Genomic DNA, 26,013 nt, shown 5'->3' on the forward strand with positions numbered 1-26,013 from the left:
AGTATAAAAAAAGATGTATTCACTAACTGTAAGTCGCTCTGCTAAATGACTAAAATGTAAATGTAAATGTACAATAGCTCTGTGTACGGTAGCCCTGGTCTTTAGTTTAGCGCCAACCTCTGTGTTCATCCAGGGCTTTTGATTGGGGAAGCAGCAAACCCTCACCGTGGGTAATGAAGCAGGTGATGGAGGTTGTTAGCTCATCATTGTTATTGGTGGAGTCTCAAAACATATTCCAATCAGTGTTAGCAAAAGAGTCCTGTAGCATAACCTCTGATTCTGGTGAATCACAGGTACTTCCTGTTTCAGCTTCTGCTTGTAAACAGGAAGCAAGAGTACGGATTCATGATCTGATTTGCCGAATGGCAGACGAGGAAAGGCCTTGTATGGTTGCTTGTGGGTAGAATAGCAGTGGTCTAGGACTTTTATCGCCCCTAGTGGCGTTGGAGACGTGTTGATGGGAGTTGGGCATCACGTGTCTTAGTGACGCCTAATTAAAATAGCTGGCAACCAGAAAGGCAGCCTCTGGTGTTAGGGTTTTTCCTGCTTGTTTATAGCTTTGTACAGTTCGTTAAGTGCCAGCTTGTTATTTTGATTGTCCTGAGGTTGAATGTATACAGCAGTCACGATAACAGCTAACAACTCCCTCGGGAGGTAGAAGGGTCGTCATTTGACCATCGGGTATTCCAAGATGGGTGAACAGTGGGTCGACACTTCCACCGCACTGGAATTATCACACCAGTTGGAGTTGATGAAGAGGCAATCCTGAGGTTGAATGTATACAGCAGTCACGATAACAGCTAACAACTCCCTCGGGAGGTAGAAGGGTCGTCATTTGACCATCGGGTATTCCAAGATGGGTGAACAGTGGGTCGACACTTCCACCGCACTGGAATTATCACACCAGTTGGAGTTGATGAAGAGGCAAACTTCCCCCCCTCGATTTCCCCAACTCCTCTGTCCTGTCCGCCAGGTGAATGGAGAATCCATCGAGTTGGATAGCCGTGGGGGTATCTTGTCTGAGAGCCATGTTTCTGAAAATCAAAGAATATTGCAGTTCTGAGAGGCCCGTTGGTAGCAAATCCGCCAACAGAGGGGATCCATCTTATTATCAAGTGACTGTACATTATAAAGAGGTGGCCGGTTTTCCCTTCGCCTTAATCTCACCAGGATCCCCCCTCTCTTGCCTCTGAAACGCCTGCGTTTCCTTCTGTGTAGGCCGAAAATTAGGTTGGAATTACAGAGAGAGCCCAGGGCAGATGAGTCGAAGTAGAAGACAGAATTGGGGTAAGTAACTGCTGATCTGTTGTTCAAGAGTTCTTGTCTGTTGTAAGAAATAATAGCGGATACATTTCATGAAAATAAAGTAAAAATAAACAACAAAATCACAAAATGGCTAAATTGGGGCGGAGCTTGCAAAACGCCAGCCATCCATGAAGTAGTGACGTGTGACATATGCCTAGTTTCCTGAAACTAGTCACATACAAAAGTCTAAACAATACTTTCCTGTGTATATTTTGTCTAAACTTTCGAGCAGCAGAAGGACAAACCGCACTAGCCTAAAGGCCAGCAGATGGCGATATTGAGTCATTTCATCTTACCGTCCAAACGCATTGTATGCAGTCGGCAATACATTCTTATCCCTCGTGGACCAGTTCGTACCTAAAACATTCTCCATTCAGGCTGCATAGGCTTCGATATCCTCCTTAATTTTTTTTAATGGCGAGAAGGCGTGGGAAAAAACGGGGAAAATATGCGTGCTTTCATTATGAAACACATTTTCCACCATCATGCTAGAGTGGCTAAATGCCCATCATGTTTAGGGTCATGTATGCCCCCATAGGATGATAATGCCCCCATCCACAGGCCAAGAGTGGTCTGATGAGCATGAAAACAATGTAAACCATATGCCATGGCTGTCTGTCACCAAATCTCAACACAATTAAACACTTATGGAAGATTTTGGAGCGGTGCCTGAGACAGCGTTTTCCACCACCATCAACAGAGCTTCAAATAATGGAATTTATTTTGGAAGAAGGGAGTCACATCCCTTCAGTAGCGTTTCAGACACTTGTAGAATCTATGCCAAGGTGCATTGAAGCTGTTCTGGCTCATGGTGGCCCAATACCATATTAAGACACTTTTATGTTAGTGTTTTGTTTAGTTTGGCAGTTACCTGTATATGCAACTGTTATCAGCTGTGAAAAAAGTAGCTATATGGCTTCCCTAATTTTAGGAATTTCTTTCTCTTGTATTGATAGGCTTGCTGAGGCCGTTGACTCTGTTTGCCAGGGGGCAGCAGATATGTCGCTTCTCCACCATAATCCATAATCAAACCGTGCAGAGTTCTGTGCTTACTACCCCTGCATGGGCTTGTCTGTCTGCTAAAGCCTTCCAGACACCCCAACAGAGCATCCTGCAACGGTGAGGGCTGGAATGGCATAGTACTGCTTAGCTTGATCAGATTCAACCTACCAAGTTCTATTGTGCAGATTCAATTCATTAAGTGCAATTTGCTTTTTTTACTATTCATGTTTACCTAGCTTTTGTTTCAATTGTTTCTTTGAAAGATGAATCAATAAAATCCATTAATAAGATGTTGGCAGGCATATCCACTGGCTTTGTTTGTTTGAATGACATGAAACTGGAAAGGTTTTATTTAATTTATTTGTACTAATTTGGGTGGGGCTTGGTTCTTGCAGGCTTGCACCTCTCATTCCCAGCCGGGTCCAGCAGCCAAGCAGAAACCTCACGTACATCAGCCTGAAGAAGGGGAGGAGGAAGTCTGTGAAATCAGTGGTGAAGAGGTTCATGCGGCTGCACTGTGGCCTATGGATTAGACGCAAGGTAATGTAGTGTCTCTAATTCTATGTTTTCCTTAGTTTCTGAAACCATAAAGGTTGTGTAAATGACCTTATCTCAGTGTCTCCTCTGTCTTTGAATTGACACTGCTGGTTCTCAACAGGCTGGATACAAGACAAAACTGTGGAAGAAATTGCCTGCCAGAAAGAAGCGTTTAAGGGAGCATGTGTTGTAGCGAAACACAGAACAAGCTCTTGGACAAAATGACCACAAAATTCTGGAAGAGGGGGAACTGGTTTGTCAATGATCCCTACAAGAAATACCATGAACGTGAACCTAAAAGTCTAATAGCCGGTGGCTTCTTTAGCAACAAAACTGATGTGTGCGCAACCCTTGGGGCAAAACAGACAGGGTTGGCTTAGAATCAAAGGATTGTTGACATGTAAACTATATTTCCTCTCTAAAAATTTTTTGAAAATAAATGTGCACAATGAGCACTTCTCTCAAATACACCGGTACAGTTGTTGGTTAGCTAGTGAATTTTAGCCATATTAGCATAGACGTGACATGAGTCAAAACACCTAAAAAAATACACTTTATCAATAACATGATACATCAAGCTGAAACCAGCCACCTACTATTCCCCACATGGCAGCTTCTTGTCATTGTTGCTAGCTATCTGACTGTCCAGAATCATAACCCCACACGGCCTTCGGTCTCCAGAATCATAACCCCACACGGCCTTCGGTCTCCAGAATCATAACACCACACGGCCTTCGGTCTCCAGAATCGTAACACCACACAGCCCCCACCCCCCACCACACAGCCCCCACCCCCCACCACACCCACGTAGATGGATTTAGGTTGTGATGGTACAGCTGGAAATATCATTGTCTTGTCGCAGTCGTTGAATCAATTATCTAAAATATTTGTTTAAATGTATTACCTATTAAAATATAATACAAAAAATAAATAAGCCACAGCAGCACATTCTCATTTATTGACTGTTATCAGTTCACCTACAGAAATACTGATGATACAGACCAGTGGAGGCTGCTGAGGAGAGGACGGCTCATAATAATGGCTGGAACGGCACGAATGGAATGGCATCAAACCATGTTTGAAGTATTTGATACTATTTCACCTATTCCATTCCAGCCATTACCAAGAGCCTGTCCTTCTCAATTAAGGTGCCACCAACCTCCTGTGATAGAGAAAGCACTTTTAATGACCAGTCATTTTAGACCATCATTCCTGTCTTTCACATCTTTTTTTCTGAAATTCACAATCATGTTTGAGCATTGTGAGTGATTATGGCCTGCCAGAAGGTACTTTTTACCCCGAGGCCATCAGAGAGAAGAGAGGAATGTGGGCTTTTTATTCCAAAGAGATAAGACATGTTCCTCAAACAATTTATTTGAATCTAGGTTGTAGAAACATGTATTTGTCCATGAGAAGAACTTTCCTGACCTTGTCACAAAGTGTTTCAAAATAATAATGAAAATAATATTCAGACACTTCAGAATCAATGTTATCAGCAAGGCATTCAATTAAGCAAATAACTACACACTAATCCAATCAATGCTGTGAAGTAAATCATTTTCATATTTACTAAATAACAAACATCATTTTTTAATTTTATTTAACCTTTATTTAACTAGGCAAGTCAGTTAAGAACAAATTCTTATTTACAATGACGGCCTACACCGGCCAAACCCCTACAACGCTGGGCCAATTGTGCGCTGCCCTATGGGACTCCCAATACAGCCTGGAATCGAACGAGGGGGTCTGTAGTGACGCCTCAAGCACTGAGATGCAGTGCCTTAGACCGCTGCGCCACTCGGGAGCCCATCATGCAATGATGACTTTCCTTTACCAGCTGCTAGATGGCAATGATTCACTTTATTTTTCAAAAATTGATTTAAAATTCTACCACAGGTCAAATATCTGCTCATGAATAGCCTATATCCCCCCAAAAAAATCAAATTAGAAGGAAACTCTTACTGATATTCCATGTGCAAACAAGTTTATACCTAAATGTTTCTACCGGAAAGGGTTTGAATTTGATGTGTAAACTGAACACATGTACCTGAGGAGAAGCTTTCATTTCTAATTTAAGCTACTGTATTGAGAACAGTGAACAAAAAAAGAAAATGCTGCCCAAACACCAAGCATAAGATTTAGTGATGCATTGTGTAATAGCCAAGTGAATTCACATACCTACAGTGCAGAAATGTTCATTTAAGACATAGACGGTATGTCATTCACTACTTTTGGCAAAAACACTTTCCCAATATTCATGTCATTTACAGAAGGTTAGGAACCTGCCTATAGGAATTGCTATGCCCTCACAGATATAGGCAATAGGCAGGTGTGAGAGAGGAATTAGAAATTCCTCTCTCACATTGGCTGGGAAAAGACAGGTCGATAATTGTGGCTACACTGAGAAAAGTAGAGTTTTAAGTAAGAACCGTGAGTTGACAATTGCTCAGTGAAAGCAGAGTATTGCACAGTGTTTTTAGACTCGGAGAAGGACCAGAGTATATAGCCCTTGCCACTGGCTATCTTTTGTTATACAATAGCTATACACTTCAAAGTATGTTTTGTGTGCTAAACCTGAAAATACTAAAATGTATGGTGATGCCTGTAAGACATGAGTAACACAAACTTTTACAAAACAATTGAATGACACACTTAAATGCCAGATAATTCATAACGAGATTGAAAAGTTGATTGTCATGATTTCTGCTACTTAGAGCAATTTATTCATTTGAATACTAACTAATCCCATGTAATAATCATTTTGGTAATGATCTATAACATGGTGATCAGTGAACTAAAGAGGGCAAGTGAGTCAAATCCTTCATTACTGAGTATTTGACCCTGCTACTCTGCTGGTGACTGATTCCATCTCAAACAGTGACCAAGTAGCCACAAAATGATTCAGTGACTATACATTCTGTTTTATGACACATGACCAGAGACACATACATGCATTTGTCTCTAAACATAATATAAAAAAAACTATCTGAATGACAAATACACACACACACTGTACATACATACAAAAAGTATTCAATGACCGACTAATCAATCCAAATGTCTGTACACTATGGAACCCACTCGTGTGCTACCTTGATGGCACACACCCTCTGTCTCCTTCACACTACAGTATGTGCCAGATGTACTACAGTCGCTAGTGAAAGTCTACACACCCCTTGCACAGTCGTCACATTTTGCTGCCTTAAAATTTAATCTAAAAGGGATTCAATTTGATTGTTTTCCTATCTACACAACCTACTCCACATTTTCAAAGTGAAGGAAAAATTATAGAAATGTTTCTAAATTACTAAGAAGTACAGAATGAGGATGTACTGATTGCGTATGTCTTCATTCCCCAGAGTTAATACTTGGTTTAAGCAACTTTGGCAGCCATTACAGTTCTGAATCATTTAGAATAATATTCTACCAACTCTTAGAGCAACATATAGCCATTGTTTTTGTCAAATTGCTCAAGCTCAGTACATTTGGTTGGGAATCATTGATGGACAGCAATATTGTCTGATTATTTAAGCAGATTTAAGTCAGGATGGAGATTGGACTATTCATGAACACTCAACACCTCTTGGATAGCCATTCTTGTGTGTCTTTGTTATAAAAATGTGTGTAATTGTCCCATGGAAAACTACAACTCTATCCAAGGGTTAGGTTTTCAGAAGACTGAGACGGGTTTTCCTCTAACTTTTTACCTGGGCTTTGCTCCTTTCATATTTCTTTTGATCCTGACAAACTCCCTGCCGGTGACAAGCATGCCCATAGCATAATGCTTCCACCACAATACCACAATTACACAAATGTTTATGCCAAAGACACACCAGAATGTCTTTCCAAGAGACTGTTCCTGAGTGGTCTAGTCTCAACCCTGACTTACATTTGCTTGAAAATCAGAGACAAGGTTTGAATGTTTTTTTCCATCAATGATTCCTAACCAAATGTACTGAGCTTGAGCAATTCTGACAAACAACGGACATATGTAGCCCTATGAGTAGTGCAGAGTTGGTAGAATTGTATTCCAAATGATTCACAGCTGTAATAGCTGACAAAGGTGCTTCCATCAAGTATTAACTCAGGTTTTTATTTATTATTAATTAGGAAACATTTCTATATTCAAAGACCTCTTGAATTTAAATTTCAAGCCAGCCTTGGAGAAGGCCAAGCAGGACCTCTATCGCTGGTCGACACTCCCCATATCACTCACGCACAGAGTCAAGATGGTCATCATGCCAAGATTCCTGTATCTGTTTCAAACAATTCCTATCTTTATAGCAAAATCGTTTTTTAAAGAACTGGATAGACATACCTACTTTCATTTGGAATAAAAAGATCCCACGGTTGCGTAAAGCATTTTTCGAAAGACAAAAAGGAGAGGTGGGTCTTGCCCTACCCAATTTCTTCCATTACTACCAAAAATGGTTCTACCTGGAACCAAAAAGGGTTATCCTATGGGGACAGCCGAAGAACCCTTATGGAAACTTTTTTTCTAAGTGTATGGTCTCAGTTTAGGATCCACTTTGGACATAGACAAGCGATCTCATCCATGCCTTTTATTTCCAACCCACTTTTCACACCCTACCACATAGACACAGCCTTCCAGCTATGGTTTCAGAAAGGATTGACGAGTAACAGACCTTTTCCATGACCGTGTATTTATTCTCTTTGAACATCTAGTTAGAGAGCACAGTACCCCAGACACATTTCTTCAGGTACCTGCAGATACACAACTTTACAAAAAATATTTTCCCGTCTCTCCCACCCACCAGCTGGCTTGATGAATGTTTGAACCTGGATCCCTAAGTAAAGGGACACATTTCTATGCTGTATGACATTATTCAGAATATTGCATGCCCCACTCTTGACCATGTAAAGTGTTCATGGGAGGAAGAGTTTGGAAGCGAGATCTCCGATATCACCTGCATTCTGCAATCCTGGGTTACTACAGTTTAAAGTATTTAATCGCCTACACTTTTGCAGGAGTAGACTTGCCAGATTGTATCCAGATATAGACCCAACCTGCTCTAGATGTCATCAGGCACCCGCCACTCTGTATCACATGTACTGGTCATGCCCGACACTAGTTCCATTCTGGTCCTCTATCTTTGAGACTTTCTCATATACAGTTGAAGTTGGATGTTTACATACACTTAGGTTGGAGTCATTAAAACTCATTTTTCAACCACTCCACAAATGTCTTGTTAACAAACTATAGTTTTGGCAAGTCGGTTAGGACATCTACTTTGTGCATGACACAAGTAATTTTTCCAACAATTGTTTACAGACAGATTATTTCACTTATAATTCACTGTATCACAATTCCTTTGGGTCAGAAGTTTACATACACAAAGTTGACTGTGCCTTTAAACAGCTTGGAAAATTCCAGAAAATGATGTCATGGCTTTAGAAGCTTCTGATAAGCTAATTGACATCATTTGAGTCAATTGGAGTTGTACCTGTGGATGTATTTCAAGGCCTACCTTCAAACTCAGTGCCTCTTTGCTTGACATCATGGGAAAATCAAAAGAAATCAGCCAAGACCTCAGAAAAAACATTGTAGACCTCCACAAGTCTGGTTCAAGTTTAAACACCATGGGACCAAGCAGCCGTCATACCGCTCAGGAAGGAGACGTGTTCTGTCTCCTAGAGATGAACGTACTTTGGTGCGAAAATTGCAAATCAATCCCAGAACAACAGCAAAGGACCTTGTGAAGATGCTGGAGGAAACAGGTACAAAAGTATCTATATCAACAGTAAAACGAGTCCTTTATCGACATAACCTGAAAGGCCGCTCAGCAAGGAATCGCCATAAAAAGCCAGACTACGGTTTGCAACTGCACATGGGGACAAAGATTGTACTTTTTGGAGAAATGTCCTCTGGCCTGATTAAACAAAAATAGAACGGTTTGGCCATAATGACCATCGTTATGTTTGGAGGAAAAAGGGGGTGCTTGCAAGCCGAAGAACACCATCCCAACCGTGAAGAACGGGGGTGGCAGCATCATGTTGTGGGGGTGCTTTGCTGCAGGAGGGACTGGTGCACTTCACAAAATAGATGGCATCATGAGGAAGGAAAATTATGTGGATATATTGAAGCAACATCTCAAGACATCAGTCAGGAAGTTAAAGCTTGGTCGCAAATGGGTCTTCCAAATGGACAATGACCCCAAGCATACTTCCAAAGTTGTGGAAAAATGGACAACAAAGTCAAGTTATTGGAGTGGCCATCACAAAGCCCTGACCTCAAACCTATAGAAAATTTGTGGACAGAACTGAAAAAGCGTGTGTGAGCAAGGATGCCTACAAACCTGACTCAGTTACACCAGCTCTGTCAGGAGGAATGGGCCAAAATTCACCCAACTTATTGTGGGAAGCTTGTGGAAGGCTACCCGAAACGTTTGACCCAAGTTAAACAATTTAAAGGCAATGCTAATTGAGTGTATGTGTCACGCCCTGACTCTGAGGACTCTGTTGAGTCAGGGTGTGTATTTTCCATGTTGTGTGTTGCTATGTTGATTTCTATGTTTTAGATCTAGCATGTGCAGATCTATGTTGGCCGGGGTGGTTCCCAATCAGAGGCAGCTGTAGCTCGTTGTCTCTGATTCGGGACCATACTTAGGCAGCCTTTTGGTACCTGTTAGTTGTGGGATCTTGTTCTGTGTGAGGTATGTTTTTTGTCTACCTTGGACTTCACGTTTCATTTGTTGTTTTGTCGTGTGTTCACCAGGCCAGTGGTGCGTGTCGCCAGTCTGGTATGGCCTGTTCCTGCTCCTCGCACCAAGCCAGTGGTGCGCGTCGCCAGCCCGGCCCGGCCTGTTCCTGCCCCTCGCACCAAGCCAGTGGTGCGCGTCGTCAGCCCAGTCCGGCCCGTTCCTGCTCCCCGCACCAAGCCAGGGGTCCGTGTCATCAGCCAGGTCCGGCCCGTTCCTACTCCCCGCACCAAGCCAGTGGTGCGTGTGTCCTGTCCGGCACGGCCCGTGCCTGTTCCACCGGTGCCTGGTCCGGCACCGGTCAGCTGCTCCACTCCGGAGCCAGAGCAATCTGCTCCACCGGGGTCCAGTCCAGCTCCGGTCAGCGGCTCCACTCCGGAGCCAGAGCAGTCCGCTCCACCGGTGCCTGATCCAGCTCCGGTCAGCGGCTCCACTCTGGAGCCAGAGCAGTTCGATCCACCGTCGTCGGGTCCAGCTCCAGTCAGCGGTTCCAGACCAGACCAGGGGCGCAACAGGGAGGCGGATAATGGGTGGTGGTCACGCCCGGAGCCGGATCCGCCTCCGAGGTGGAATGCCCACCCGGCCCCTACCCTGTTATGTTTATGTGGCGCGGTCGGAGTCCGCACCTTTGGGGGGGGGTACTGTCACGCCCTGACTCTGAGGACTTGTATTTGTTGAGTCAGGGTGTGTATTTTCCATGTTGTGTGTTGCTATGTTGATTTCTATGTTTTAGATCTAGCATGTGCAGATCTATGTTGGCCGGGGTGGTTCCCAATCAGAGGCAGCTGTAGCTTGTTGTCTCTGATTGGGGACCATACTTAGGCAGCCTTTTGGCACCTGTTAGTTGTGGGATCTTGTTCCGTGTGAGGTATGTTTTTTGTCTACCTTGGACTTCACGTTTCGTTTCGTTGTTTTGTCGTGTGTTCAGTACGTAAATAAATATGAATGCATATCACGCTGCGCCTTGGTCCTTCTCGTCCGTAAACGATCGTGACAGTATGTAAACTTCTGACCCACTGGGAATGTGATGAAAGAAATAAAAGCTGAAATAAATCATTCTCTCTACTATTATTCTGACATTTCACATTCTTAAAATAAAGTTGTGATCCTAACTGACCTAAGACAGGGAATTTTTATCAGGATTAAATGTCAGGAATTGTGGAAAAACTGAGTTTAAATGTATTTGGCTAAGGTGTATGTAAACTTCCGACTTCAACTGTATATACAATAAGGAAATTGCCCCAGATCCCTCTGTCGCTATTTTCGGGGTAGCCCCCGAAGGGCTTACTTTCTGTAACACCCAAGCAGAGGCCATAGCCTTCTCGTTCCTTCTGGCCCGCCCACTTATTCTTTTTAAATGGAAGTCAGATTCCCCGCCATCGCATGCTCACTGGGTTAGGGATGTTATGGCCCATCCTAAATTGAGTAAGGGATGTTATGAACTTACTTATATAGTATTTTTCTTATTTTATTTTCTTATTATAATTTGTATTGTCCAACAGCTGTTGCATTGGATAGTACCAATGTAACTTGTTGCTGTATTTATGTTTTGTTACTGTTGATTATCTACTTTTAAAAACCAATAAAACCAATTGAAATAATAATAACTTTCTTTCACTTTGAAAATGTGTAATAGGTTTTGTAGATCCGCAGAATTATTTATTTTTTTATCCCTTTTTAGATACAATTTTAAGGCAACAAAATGTGAATACTGTGCAAGGGGTGTGTACACTTTCACAAGTCACTTTGGTTTCCTTATTCTAAAACAAGGCTGTTTTATACATTTAGCTTTTGGCCACATTTCCTTATTTACCCTCTTCTCCTCGCAGCTAAAGCAGTCTTGGGAGCGTTCACAGAATATCACATGGCTTCTCTGTTTGAAGACAGCTGGGCACTCCTGAATCTTGTGAGAGGCCTTAAGACTCTAGGAGGAGGCTAGAAAGAGAGAGAGATATAAAAAAAGATAAATGGAGCACTGATTAACCATAACTGTTCTGAAAGCAGTAACTGATTAACCATAACTGTTCTGAAAGCAGTAACTGATTAACCATAACTGTTCTGAAAGCAGTAAATGCCATATTATTCCTGGTTTGTGGTCTGACAATGTTTGTCTTGTTTGTCCGATGTGGCACAAAAACATGCTCTGTATATCTCTAAATTCAGTTCGGGGACAAGATAAACACTCATTACATTATGAAAATATGATTTGACACATGGTTAAGAAAGCAATCCTGGAATGTTGTTTTCAGATGCCTGTTTCAGCTTGTTTTCTAGTGTGGGAAATAATAAATGCAATCAAATCAATACTTCCATAACCATTGCAATTCACAGCAAAGTCATATCAGCAGTGAAACATTACTGCAAAATAACACCAATTTACACACATTTGTCAGTCCACTAAAACTCAAATACATATTATAAACAAATGTGTATCATAACAGTACAACAAATTCCAGCAAAACAATTATCTGCCGTCCTCATTTTTGCAATGATACCGTGCAATGCAAAAAGAACCCAGTTAGAAGTAGCCAAGTAAGAATGAGTGACTCGGTGTGTTAGTCACCACAGTCCAGTAGCAGTTAGAACCATGCGCCAGTAGGCCAGCCAGTTTAAAGGAGTACCTCAGGTGCCTTCCTCTTAATCAACCTGAGCTGTGGGGAGCTTGTGGATGTTTCCCCCCCTCTCCCCATGTCCTCAGTCTGCTCTGTTGCTGGGGGTGCAGGGGATGGAGGTGGAGAGGGTAGAGCGGGCTGGGGGGTCAGAGAGGGCGAAGGAGTGGGTGTGGGTTCAGTCATGGGTTCGGGGGGCGTAATAGGGTGGGACAGTGGCTCCTTGGTGTCACACTGATCGAAGCTCAGCACCTCATATTCAGTCATGTCAAAATCCTGCCCTGCACCATGAGAATGACCGTGGTAAAAATAATTACAGACACGCATCAGAAAGTATGCTGAAATCTGCAGTGAAATGTACTATAATTATTGAAGTGATGTAGCTCATTTCATTACACTGAGGTTGTTATGAGTTCAGTTTACTATGGGGCAGAGTAGGGTTGTTGTTCTCTACACAGACCAAGGGAGCAGACATCATCTGACCATGTGTGCAGGCAGGGGAATAAGAACTAAAATAATGCTGAAAGAAATGGAATACCGTCTCTCACAGGGCAAACAAGCATACCTATGCCATTAGGATGAGGACTACTCTTCAGGGCCCTTCATTAAGTCTCTGCAGAATTATGTTCAGTACACTGGATTTCTATCTTATCATTCAATTTGCCATGCAAGCAGCAATCAAAAGGCCAAAATAGCCTTTCATTACCCTGCTCTTTCAGTATAAAGGATGCTTGTGGACTTATCAGATAATATCATGTTGTTCTGAAATCAGATAATCACATTGTAATTATTGCACAATAAGTGTGTGGTAAGTTAACACATTTTAAAAAATGTGTTAATCATCCACACAGTACAGCCACTTACAGTTACAGTTATCCACAATATTAGTGCTTTAAAAAAAAATCATGTTAACAGAGCCATGGTGCAAAAGCATTCCTTTTCACCTTTGTGACACTCAATAACCTCTTGGAAAATAGACTAATCAATCCAAACAAAGTGAATCTCAAAGAAACTTTGGACTGTACAACACATACTGTATAATGACAAGACATGAAACATTGAATGAGTCTGGCCACTGGAGAGCAGGATGTGGTCATTCAATGATAACATCTAAAAGTTAAACATTCCTAGATGGGTTGAGAGCCTCCCTGGCAGCCCTATGGAGACTGACCTGCAGTCAGAGAGCGTCACAAACAGGAAGGGAGATGTGGGGTTAGGGGGACTCAGGAAAGTCATCTTACAGAACTATTATCTGCAGGCTTAAACAGGAAGGAGGCCATATGATAGTTTTCAAGTTTTAATGTCACATGCACAAGTACAGTGAAATGCCTTTCTTGCAAGCTCTAAACCCAACAATGCAGTAAGCAATAACAATGTAATACTAAAAATAACATAAGGTAGAACAAAAACACACAATAAATAAAAATTAGAAATAAGAAGAACATGAGAAAGTAAGTAAGCATACTATATACAGGGTCAGTCAGTTCCAGTACCATATTTACAGTGTGCAGGAATACTGGAGTGATAGAGGTAGATATGTATAGGGTTAAGGTGACTAGGCATCAGCATATATAATAAATAGAGTAGCAGCAGCGTATATGATGATTGTATGTGAGTGGGTGTGTGTATAGAGTCAGTATAAATGTATTTGCATATTATGTGTGAGTGAGAAAATTATGAAGTGAGTGTTTGTGTGTGTTGGAGTGTCAGTGTGCGTGAATGTGTAGGGCCCTGTGAGTGTGCATAGAGAAAAATTGAAATAAAATACAAGGGTCAACTCAGATAGTCCGTGTAGCCATTTTGTTAGCTATTTAGTTAGCTATTTAGCAGTCTCATGGCTTGGGGATTGAAGCTGTTCAGGAGCCTCTTGGTGTCAGACTTGATGCACCGGTGGTTGGAGTATTTAACGATTTTCTGGGTCTTCCTTTCACACGGACTGATATAGAGGTCCTGGATGGCAGGGAGCTCGGCCCCAGTGATATACTAGGCTGTCCGCACCACCCTCTGTAGCACCATGCGACCGAGGGTGGTGCTATTGCCATATCAAGCAGTGATCCAGCCAGTCAAGATGCTCTCAGTGGTACAGCTATATAACTTTTTTGAGGATTTGATTGCCCATACCAAACCTTTTTAACCTCCTGAGGGGGAAGAGGCGCTGTGTGTATGTGGACCATTTTACAGTGCCTTCTGAAAGTATTCAGACCCCTTGACTTTTTCCACATTTTGTTACATTACAGCCTTATTCTAAAATTGATTTAATTGTTTTTTTTCCTCATCAATCTACACACAATATCCCATAATGACAAACCAAAAATAGGTTTTTAGAAATGTTTGCTAATTTATAAAAAAGAAATAACTGAAATGTCACATTTACATAAGTATTCAGACCCTTTACTCAGTACTTTGTTGAAGCACCTTTGGCAGCGATTACAGCATTGAGTCTTCTTGGGTATGACGCTACATACTTGGCACACCTGTATTTGGGGAGTTTCTTCCATTCTTCTCTGCAGATCCTCTCAAGCTGTCAGGTTGAATGGGGAATGTTGCTGCACAGCTATTTTCAGGTCTCTCCAGAGATGTTTGATTGGGTTCAAGTCCGGACTCTGGCTGGGCCACTCAAGGACATTCAGAGACTTGTCCCGAAGCCACTCCTGCGTTGTCTTGGCTGTGTGCTTAGGGTCGTTGTCCTTTTGGAAGGTGAACCTTCACCCTAGTCTGAGGTTCCTGAGCGGTCTGGAGAAGGTTTTCATTAAGGATCTTTTCTCTGTTCATTCTGACTAGTCTCCCAGTCCCTGCCGCTGAAAAACATCCCCAGAGCATGATGCTGCCACCACCATGCTTCACTGTAGGGATGATGCCAAGTTTCCTCCACACGTGACGCTTGGCATTCAGGCCAAAGAGTTCAATCTTGGTTTCATCAGACCAGAGAATCTTCTTTCTCATGGTCTGAGAGTCTTTAGGTGCCTTAAGGCAAACTCCAAGCGGGCTGTCATGTGTTTTTTACTGAGGAGTGGCTTCCTTCTGGCCTCTCTAACATAAAGGCCTGATTGGTGGAGTGATGCAGAGATGGTTGTCCTTCTGGAAGGTTCTCCCATCTCCACAGAGGAACTCTGGAGCTCTGTCAGAGTGACCATCAGGTTCTTGGTCACCTCCCTGACCAAGGCCCTTCTCCCCCGATTGCTCAGTTTGGCCGGGCGGCCAGCTCTAGCAAGAGTCTTGGTGGTTCCAAACATCTTCCATTTAAGAATGATGGACGCCACCGTGTTCTTGGGGACCTTCAATGCTGCAGACATTTTTTGGTACCCTTCCCCAGATCTGTGCCTCGACACAATCCTGTCTCGGAGCTCTACGGACAATTCCTTCGACCTCATGCCTTGGTTTTTGCTCTGACATGCACTGTCAACTGTGGGACCTTATATAGACAGGTGTGTGCCTTTCCAAATCATGTCCAATCAATTGAATTTACCACAGGTGGACTCCAATCAAGTTGTTGAAACATCTCAAGGATGATCAATGGAAACAGGATGTACCTGAGCTAAATTTTGAGTCTCATAGCAAAGTGGCTGAATACTTATGTAAATATGGTATTTTTGTTTTTTATTTTTATTATGCTTTGTCATTATGGGGTATTGTGTGTAGATTGTTGAGGATTTTTGTTTATTTAATTTAATTTTAGAATAAGGCTGTAACGTAACAAAATGTGGAAAAAGACAAGGGGTCTGAATACTTTCCGAAGGCACTGTAAGTCCTTAATGATTTGGACACCGAGGAACTTGAAGCTCTCGACCTGTTCCACTGCAGCCCATCGATGTGGATGGGGGCATGCTCACCCCTCCGTTTCCTGTAGTCCATGATCAGCTCCTTGGTCTTACTGATGTTGAGGGAGAGGTTGTTGTTCTGGCACCATACTGCCAGGTCACTGACCTCCTCCATGTAGGCTGTCTCATCGTCGCCTGTGATCAGGCCTACCACCGTTGTGATTGCATCGTCTATGGATCTGTTGGGGCGGTATGCAAATTGCAGTGTGTCTAGGGTGTCTGGGATGATGGATTTGATGTGTGCCATAACCAGCCTCTCAAAGCACTTCATGATTACCAATGTGAGTGTTACAGGGAGGTAGTCATTGTGGCATGAAGCCTTAGAGTTCTTGGGAACAGGAATGATGGTGGACATCTTAAAACGTGGAGATTACAGACTGGGACAAGGAGAGGTAGAAAATTACCGTGAATATGCACACCAGCTGTTCTGCGCATGCTCTGAGAAGGCTCCCTGGAATACTGTTGGGCCCCGCAGCCTTACGGGTGTTGATGTGATTAAAGATTTTACTCACGTTGGCCTCGGAGAGTGAGATTACCCAGTCCTCTGGGTCGGTGGCAGCCCTTACACTCGGCACGAGGTTGTTATTGTCGAGCATGCATAAAATGTATTGAGTTCGTCTGGTAGAGGCATCATTGGGCAGATCACGGCTGGGTCGTCCTTTGTAATCCGTAATGGACTGTAGCTCCTGCCACATGCGACGGGCGGCGAAGCCTATGTAATATGATTCCATCTTATTCCTATATTGTCCTTTTGCTCGTTTGATGACTCTGCGGAGGTCATAGCGGGACTGCTTGTACTTGTTCCTGTCCTCAACCGTAGCCTTGGGGTTGTCTGCAATAGCCCTATGTGCGGTAGCCCTGTCCTTTAGTTTAGCGCCAACCTCTGTGTTAATCCAGGCCTTTTGATATGGGAAGCAGCGAACCTTTACTGTGGGGACAACGTCACAGATGCATTTCCTAATGAAGCCGATTACAGAGGTGGTTAGCTTGTCAATGTTATTGGCGAGTCGCGAAACATATTCCAATCAGCGCTAGCAAAGCAGTCCTGTAGCATAACCTCTGATTCTGGTGACCATTTCTCAACAGAGCAAGTCACGGGTACTTCCAGTTTGAGCTTCTGCTTGTAAACAGAAAGCAGGAGTACGGAGTCATGATCTGATTTGCTGAATAGCGGAAGAGGGAGGGCCTTGTATGCTTTCTTGTGGGTAGAATAACAGTGGTCTAGGACTTCACCACCCTAGTGGTGAAGGAGACATGTTGATGGAAGTTAGGCATCTTTTGTCTTAATGACGCTGAGTTAAAATCACCGGCAACCAGAAAAGCAGCCTCCAGATGTACGTTTTCCTGCTTGTTTATAGCCTCGTACAGTTCGTTAAGTGCCAGCTTGTTATTTTTCTTGTCCTGAGGTGGAAAGTATACAACAGTCACGATAACAGCTGAAAAGTCCCTCTGGAGAAAAAAGGGTCGGAATTTGACCATCAGGTATTCCAAGACGGGTGAACAATGGGTCGACACTTCCACCACGCTTGAGTCAGCACACCAGTTGTTGATGAAGAGGCAAACCCCTCCCCTTCTCGATCTCTCTGACTCCACTGTCCTGTCAGCACTTGAATGGAGAATCCATCGAGTTGGATAGCCATGGGGGGTATCTTGTCCGAGAGCCATGTTTCAGAAAAGCAGAGAATATTGCAGAGTGTCGAGAGTCCAGTTGGTGGGTTGAAGCTGGTAGACCAAAACCGATAGTAAAAGGCTCAAATTCGAGTCATTCAAAACAAATCTCCCCCATCCCCCACATCTCATTTCCACGTAACATGGCAGAGACTCGCACATGAGCCTTTTACTTTTGGTTTTGGTCCACTAGCTTCAAACAGCTGTAAAAACTATATTTGTTGTTATTGAAAATATATTCCACAGCGATTTAGATGGTACAATGATTCCCTACAATATTCAGTACTTGTTTTCTCTCATAAACTGAAATTCAGCGAACAGTGTAGAATCTTTGCAACCACGAAATGACAGAGCGATTTCCACTAGATAACACAGCCACAAAGTCAGAACATCTTTCCCATTTTGACAACATGCTCCAGTGGGAGAATCAATAGGCAAATATCAGCCAATCACAACATTGGTGGGTAAGTAATTCTAAGAAACACTATCATTTCACCATTACTGCAGATATATTATGGACAATTTCTGAAATTAGAATGCAAAAATTCTACAAAAATCGTATGTGTAACACCTTTAAACTGTGCTCACTCTTTTCACCAGTGCTGTGGTCAACCATTATTTGCCAAATATACCACATTTGCTCTATTAGGCCGTACTAGTGCACATGCTAGTGTTTAGAAATTGCCAATCCTATGTACCATATTGCTACTTAACTATTACCTGGTAGTTATCTAGGTCATAAAAATGTCATATGGAAAAAGTTATGACACTCCCTTCCCTGCCCTTGTTGTGGCCAATCATTATGTCTGTATCTTGGTTAGTTATGTAAGTGTATGTGGCAGTATAGTCTCACCCTTGGTGTAGCCAATCTCTGACTTGCTGCGCATCATCGTCCTGGCCCTTTGTTGTCCAGCTGCAGACTGGGTGTGGACAGATCCAGCGTCTATCTCAGTTGGGTCGGACTGGTAGGCGGACAAGTCCTGCATGCTGAAACTTCGCAGTCTATCTGACAGTACTCCTTGGCTCTGGTGTGGGAGACAAAATACATTAACACTATGAATTATCTACAGTGCCCCTCCACTAATATTGGCACCCTTTGTAAACATGAGCAAAACGGGCTGTGAATTTTTTTTATTTGCTGTTTATCCTCTTGGTCTTTCATTCAAAACATTCACAAAATCTAAGCTTTAATTGAAGTAAAATGATTGAAAAAAATAAATGTGAAATAAATATTTTTCTCCGAAACATGTGTGCCACAATTATTGACACCCCTAGAAATTCTTATGAGTCAAATCTAACTGAAGTATATTCCCATTCGTATTTTACGTTTTTAAGTTCACCTCAGTGATTAAGAACACTTAAGCGGTAAGCCATGACTTCCTGTTTCACTGAGGTATAAATATGAGGTGACACACAGGCCAAGTTCGCATAGTCATCTATTACTATGGGAAAGACCCGAGAATATAGTAATGATTTGCGACAAAAGGTTGTTGAGCTGCACAAATCAGGAAATGGCTATAAGAAAATAGCTCAATGGTTGAAAATGGCCATTTCCACTATCGGCAATAATTAAGAAGTTTAAATTTAAATTTAAATTTTAGTCATTTAGCAGACGCTCTTATCCAGAGCGACTTACAGTTAGTAAGTGCGTCTATTGACCCCACGCACAGTGAGTAGGATGGTTAGAGTGGCCAAAAAATCTCCAAGGATCACAGCTGGAGAATTGCAGACATTAGTTGGGTCTTGGGGTCAGAAAGTCTCCAAAACTACGATCAGACGCCACCTACATAACCACAAGTTGTTTAGGAGGGTTGTTATAAAAAAGCCTTTGCTTTCATCAAACAACAAACTCAAGCGCCTACAGTTTGCCAAACGTTACTGGAACTTTCAATGGGACCAGGTTCTATGGTCAGATGAGATCAAAATAGAGCTTTTTGGAAACAAACACCAGAGGTGGGTTTGGCGTAGACAGAAAGATAGCCATGCAGAAAAGTACCTCATCCTCACTGTGAAGTACGGTGGTGGATCTTTGAAGTTGTGGGGCTGTTTTTCTTCCAAAGGTCCTGGACTCCATCAAGTACCAGCAGATATTAAATCAAAACCTGACTGCCTCTGCTAGGAAGCTTAAACTGGGCCGTGGTTGGATCTTCCAGCAGGACAATGATCCAAAGCACACCTCAAAATCAACACAAAAATGGTTCACTGACCATAGAATCATGGTTTTTCCATGGCCATCCCAGTCCCCTGACCTAAACCCCATAGAAAACCTGTGGGATGAGCTGAAGAGGAGAGTTCACAAGTGTGGACCTCGGAATCTGAAGGATCTGGAGAGATTCTGTAAGGAGGAATGGTCTGAGATCCCTTGCCATGTGTTCTCCAACCTCCTTACGCATTATAGGAGAAGACTCAGCGCTGTTATCTTGGCACACATATAATTGAGAAAAATATTTGATTTATAATAAGAATTTATTTTTTCTTGCAATTATTTTACTTTAATTAAAGGTTAGATATTTGTGAATATTTTGAATGAAAGACCAAGAGGATAAACAATTTTAAAAAATTGTTCACAGACCGTTTTGCTCATATTTACTAAGGGTGTCAATATTAGTGGAGGGCACTGTATATGAATAGAGAAAAACATAACTTCACCCCACCCAGGACAAATCAGAAATTCAAAGAGTCAGCATTACCTTTGTCGCAGCCAGGACTGCAGCTGTGGCTGCCACATTCAAACCTTTCCTCCCAAAAGTCACCAGAGTGTCATAGCTTTTGTCCTTTGCTTGGCAGAGATAGTCATCAATGTCCTGGACAGACAGAAAAACACACACATATTACAGTAACTGTCTTTTTCTTGGCAGGTCATGTGAAAAACACATTCCTAGGTTTGATGTACTGTATGTAAACAATTGTCACATCTCCTCCCGTTGCTCTGATTCGCCGGTCTACTGAGCCACCGGTCTGACTGCACCACCTCGGCAACACCGGAATGGAAACCCAATGCACCCTAATCACCTCCAGCGCACCTGCACCTCATCATCTCATCACCACCCCTATATAGCCCTGGACTGTTCAGTGTTGAGTTGTGTGTGATTGTTAGTGTCTTGTTGTGTACTCGCTCATTGTTGTTCTCTTGCTCAGTGTTAAGTAAACCTTTACATTGTTGATTCCTGTGTCTGCGTCCTGCCTCTTCGTATCCTCAGTACTCATCACAGAATCACACACCAATCACGAAGATGGATGCAGCAGGTAATCCTCCTGGAGTTTCCCAGCGCCTCAACCAGCACCAGCAGCAGATTGCCCAGCTGAACGCCGTCATGCAGGAAGTGCTCCAAACGCTGCATAAACTGACCATCGCTCCGGTTCCACCTCAGGGAGCGGCGAGTGCATCCAGTCCACCTCCTCCCGTGCTATCACCAACGTCTGAGGGACCCCTCGCCCTGCCAGAGCGCTATGACGGGAAAACGACTAAATGTAGAGGCTCCCTGCTACAGGTTTCACTGTATCTGGCGTGTCAGTGTGGGGCATCTCCATCGGACCAAGCCAGGATAGCGCTGGTGATTTCGCTACTGAAGGGAAAGGCGCTGGATTGGGCCACTGCAGTCTGGGAAGGAGGTGAGGCCGCGGCGCTTCCCTACTCCACCTTCCTCGCTCGGTTCAGGGCGGTGTACGATCATCCCAAGGAGGGAAAGGACGGGGGTGAGCGTCTCCTCCGGCTACAACAGGGAGAGGGGGCCGCGTTCGAGTACGCCCTGAGCTTTCGCACGGTTGCGGCGTCTTCTGGCTGGAATGAGCGTGCTCTGCACATGGCCTTCAGGAGAGGCTTACGGGAGGACATCATGATGGAACTCGCATGTCGGGATGACGAGATGGACCTTGATACCCTCATCGCCATGTCCATTCGTCTTGACGACATGTTGAGAGACCGACGGCGTTTCCAACACCACCCGGAGCCTCGGCGCTCACCCCATCTGAGCTATGGAAGCTGCCCTGCCTCCGAGTCCTCACCCATGGAGGTGGGCAGCACCTCCTACACCACCACGGACCACAGATCTCCTGGCGGCTCCCTATCTAGGCGGTCTGACTCCCGTCGCCGCTCCGTGAGTGTTCCGTCATCACCTGTCACCAAACCATTGTTTTTAGTTCCCCTAATGGTGAATGGTTCTTCCTTCTCTTCGCTTTCCACGGCAATTATAGATTCTGGATCAGCAGGGAACCTTATAGATAGGGAGCTGGTCTCTGAATAGGGGTTGCCCACCATGCTACTGCCTTCTCCGCTACATGTCACCTCTCTGGACAATAAACCACTTGGATCAGGCACCATTACGCACGTCACTCTCTCATTCACCATCACCATCACCATTCCCACACTACCGGAGCACCACGAGGAGCTGTCCTTCCACATCGTCACGTCACCCCTTCACCGGATCGTCTTGGGATTGCCCTGGCTCAGACTACACAACCCCACCATCAATTGGATCACCAAGAGGATCACAGCCTGGTCCTCCTCATGCCGGAGGACCTGCCTTCCGGTGGTTTGTTGTTTCACGTCAGTGGAGAGTCTGTAGTCCGCCCTCTAGGCCAACATTTCACGTGAGTACGCAGATCTCTCCGATGTCTTCTCTGCCTCCAAGGCTAAGTGTCTCTCTCCTCACAGGCCCTGGGACTGCGCCATTGACCTGCTGGAGGGACAACATCCCTCAAAGAATCGCATTTAGTCCCTCTCCATAGCGTAGACTGAGGCCATGGAGAAGTATGTGGCAGAGACCCTGAAACAGGGGTTCATCAGACGCTCTCCTCTCCTGCCCCGCCAGCTTCTTCTTCGTGGCCAAAAAAGATGGAGGACTGAGGCCGTGCATTGACTACCGGGGGCTGAACGCAGTCACCACCAAGTACCGGTACCCCCTCCCTCTGGTTCCGTCGGCCATCGAGCAGCTGCGAAGGGCCCGGTAATTTACCAAGTTGGAACTGAGGAGTGCCTACAACCTGATCCTAATCCGGGAAGGAGACGAGTTGAAGACGGCATTCAGCACTACCTCAGGCCACTATGAACACTGTGTCATGCCCTACGGCCTCGCCAACACACCTTCCGTGTTCCAATCCTTCGTCAATGACGTGTTCCGAGACATGCTGAGTAGACAGGTGGTGGTGTACATCGACGATATCCTGATCTACTCGGCTACGTTCGAGGAGCACGTCAGGGAATTCAGAGTGGTCCTACTCCGCTTCCGGGAACACAGCCTGTTGGTGAAGGGGGAGAAATGTGAATTCCACCAACAGGCCATCTCCTTCCTGGGATACAAGATCAGTCCTCGGGGTGTTCATGGAAAGAACGAAGACGGACGCCGTCAGGTCATGGCCAGTCTCCACCACCATCAAGGGCCTACAGAGCTTCCTTGGCTTCGCACATTTCTATCGCCGTTTCATCAGGTCCTTCAGCTCCATAGCCACCCGCTCACCTCTCTCCTTAAGGGGGGGCCTCAGAAGCTGGCCTGGAACCCTGAGGCTGATGCTGTCTTCAAGAGGCTCAAGGAGAGGTTCACCACAGCGCCCCTCCTAAAATACCCAGATCCAGCTCGTCCTTTCATCCTGGAGGTGGACGCATCTGAGGAGGGTGTGGGTGGGGTCCTCTCCCAGCGGCAAGGTAAGCCAGAGAATATGTATCCCTGTGCCTTTTTCTTGAAAAAGCTTACCCCCGCAGAGAGGAACTATGGAGTTGGAGACAGGGAGCTGTTGGCCGTGGTCTTCGCTCTGGAGGAATGGAGACACTGGCTGGAGAGCGCAGTCCATCCATTCCGGATTCTCACTGACCACCGGAATTTGGAGCACATACGGGCAGCGAAACGGATGAACTCTCGTCAAGCCAGGTGGGCCCAATTTCTTACTCGCTCTCAGTTTATTCTGTCCTACCGCCCAGGATCCCAGAATGTGAAAGCCGATGCACTCTCCAGGATGCACCATACCGGAGAAAGGAAGGATCTGGGGGTCCTATCCTGCCTCCGTCTCTCATCGTGGCACCTGTCGTTTGGGATGTGGATGAAGACATCTCCCTGGCGGCACAGGAGGACCCAGCACCTGCCAACGCCCCTCCGGGGCGCGTGTATGTACCCACCAGGGTCCGTGACCGCCTGCTGATCTGGGCGCACACCATCCTTACGGCAGGGCACTCCGGTATGACGCGCACCCTACATTCTCTCTCACAAAAATACTGGTGGCCCACCTTGGCTAATGATGTCTCCCGCTATATCAACTCCTGTTCCGTATGTGCCAAAACGAAGACACCTCGGAACGCACCGGCAGGTAAACTAGTTCCTCTCCCAGTGCCTCAGCGACCTTGGTCACACCTGTCCATAGACTTTGTCACCGACCTCCCACATTCTGACGGCTTTACCACAGTCCTGGTGGTCGTAGACCGGTTCTCCAAATCATGCAGTTTTTTGCCACTAACTGGTCTTCCTTCTGCTCTCCAGGTCGCTGAGGTCCTGTTCCAACAGATCTTCTGGCATTATGGACTTCCGGAGGACATCGTCTTGGATGGTGGCCCCCAATTCACCTCCCAAGTGTGGAAGGCTTTCCTGGAGAAGATCGGGGCCATGGCCAGCCTCACTTCCGGGTATAGGCATCAGACGAATGGGCAGGTGGAGTGCATGAACCAGGAGCTGGGGAGGTTTCTTCGTTGCCACTGTCAGGACCGGCAGGGTGAGTGGGCAAGGCTTCTTCCCTGGGCAGAATATGCCCAGAACTCCCTCGTTTACTCCTCCACGGGGCTCACTCCATTCCAGTGCGTCCTGGGGTACCAGCCGGCCCTGGCCCCTTGGACACCCAGCCAGACTGATGCGACCGCTGTCGACGAGTGGTTCCGCAGAGCCGGACAGGTCTGGGATGCCGCCCATGTCCATCTCCAGAGGGCCATTCATCGGCAGAAGGACCAAGCCGACCGCCACCGCGGTGTGGCCCCCGTATTCCAGCCTGGGGATCGTGTCTGGCTGTCCACCAAAAACCTCCCTCTCCGCCTGCTCTGCAAGAAACTGAGCCCCTGGTTTGTGGGGCTGTTTAAGGTCCTTCGGCAGATAAAATAGGTATTGTACAGGCTGCTCCTTCCCCCTCACTACTGTGTCTCATCCACTTTTCATGTGTTTCTCCTCAGGCCGGTGGTTCCTGGTCCTCTGACGGATGCCGTCCCCCGGGGTTCGCCCCCTCCGCCCCTGGACATGGACGGGAGTCCGGCGTATGAGGTGAGGGACCTGCTGGACTCCAGGTTCCGTGGGGGACGGCTCCGTTACCTGGTGGACTGGGTGGGGTATGGTCCTGAGGAGAGGAGCTGGGTTCCGGCTGGGGACGTTCTCGACCCCAACCTAATTTCTAATTTGGGTCGTTGTCCTGGCTGGCGACGTCCTGCGGCGGGAGCCACGCGTCCTGGGGGTACTGTCACGTCTCCTCCCGTTTCTCCCTTCCGGTGCTCTGATTCGCCAGTCTACTTAGCCACCGATCTGAGCGCACCACCTCGGCAACACCGGAATGGAAACCCAACGCACCCTAATCACCTCCAGCGCACCTGCTCCTCATCATCTCATCACCACCCCTATATTGCTCTGGACTGTTCAGTGTTTTGTTGTGTGTGATTGTTAGTGACTTGTCGTGTACTCGCTCTTTGTTGTTCTCTTGCTCAGTGTTAAGTAAACCTTTACATTGTTGATTCCTGCGTCTGCGTCCTGCCTCTTCGTATCCTCAGTACTCGTCACAACAATACATTTTGTAACTATTTGATAATTAATATGGTCTTGTGATTGCTGTTTAGCAACGCACATGTTTTTTCATACATAAAGAAAGAGTGGACATGTTCATTGTCTTTTAGAATCAGAATTATTGTTTATTTTCATCTGACACTGGATCCCTCTGTTGATCCCCTCTCTAATCTGACGAGTTTTCTGACCACAAAATAAAGTGAAAAGGAACAGAAGGAAAAACCATGCCGTTTCTTATGCCCATCCAGCCAAAACATTGCCAGCTAAGAAAATGTCATCCAACTTCTCCCTTGGATAATTGATCAAAGCAAACCCTGTGCCGTTAAAATGTTTAGCAGAGCATATAAAGCATTTTTTACATTGAAGACACTTTATAATACATTTCAAGAGGACAATGAAAACTGGACTAATGCACAGGCCTCACCTTCTCTTTTGAAGAAAGTGTTGGGTGAACAAACTTCTTGTATAGAACACTGGACCCCTTTGTGTAGGGAGACAGTAACCATAACACAAAGGCAATCTTCAGCTCATAATATAAAGGAACCCTACAGTGAAGGGAAGAATAATACAGTGACCATTTAGAGCATTCATAAAATCTATACTCTCCATTACA

The 26,013-nt window shown here is 45.0% G+C and overlaps 1 protein-coding gene and 1 pseudogene across 4 annotated transcripts in view; one reads left to right on the forward strand and one right to left on the reverse strand.

The window, feature by feature from the left end:
- On the forward strand, positions 1-4,501 carry LOC121544858 (annotated as a pseudogene).
- Positions 2,678-26,013, reverse strand: part of LOC121544857 (receptor expression-enhancing protein 1-like) — a 26,107-nt gene continuing 2,771 nt past the window's right edge. The window contains exons 4-9 of one of the 4 annotated variants that reach the window (XM_041855068.2): positions 25,825-25,945; positions 20,349-20,462; positions 18,512-18,683; positions 12,185-12,453; positions 11,377-11,498; positions 2,678-2,763 (exon numbers count right to left, since the gene is read on the reverse strand). In XM_041855068.2, the coding sequence (XP_041711002.1) occupies positions 11,424-11,498; positions 12,185-12,453; positions 18,512-18,683; positions 20,349-20,462; positions 25,825-25,945 (751 nt within the window). In that variant the 3' untranslated portion in view covers positions 2,678-2,763; positions 11,377-11,423. Of the gene's footprint in view, positions 2,764-10,716; positions 11,499-12,184; positions 12,454-18,511; positions 18,684-20,348; positions 20,463-25,824; positions 25,946-26,013 lie in introns of those variants that run through there. The other 3 variants (XM_041855067.2, XR_005996161.2, XM_041855069.2) reach the window with 3 other exon arrangements.

Source organism: Coregonus clupeaformis, chromosome 29 (genome assembly GCF_020615455.1).
Source record: "Coregonus clupeaformis isolate EN_2021a chromosome 29, ASM2061545v1, whole genome shotgun sequence".
NCBI classification, from domain to species: Eukaryota; Metazoa; Chordata; class Actinopteri; order Salmoniformes; family Salmonidae; genus Coregonus; species Coregonus clupeaformis.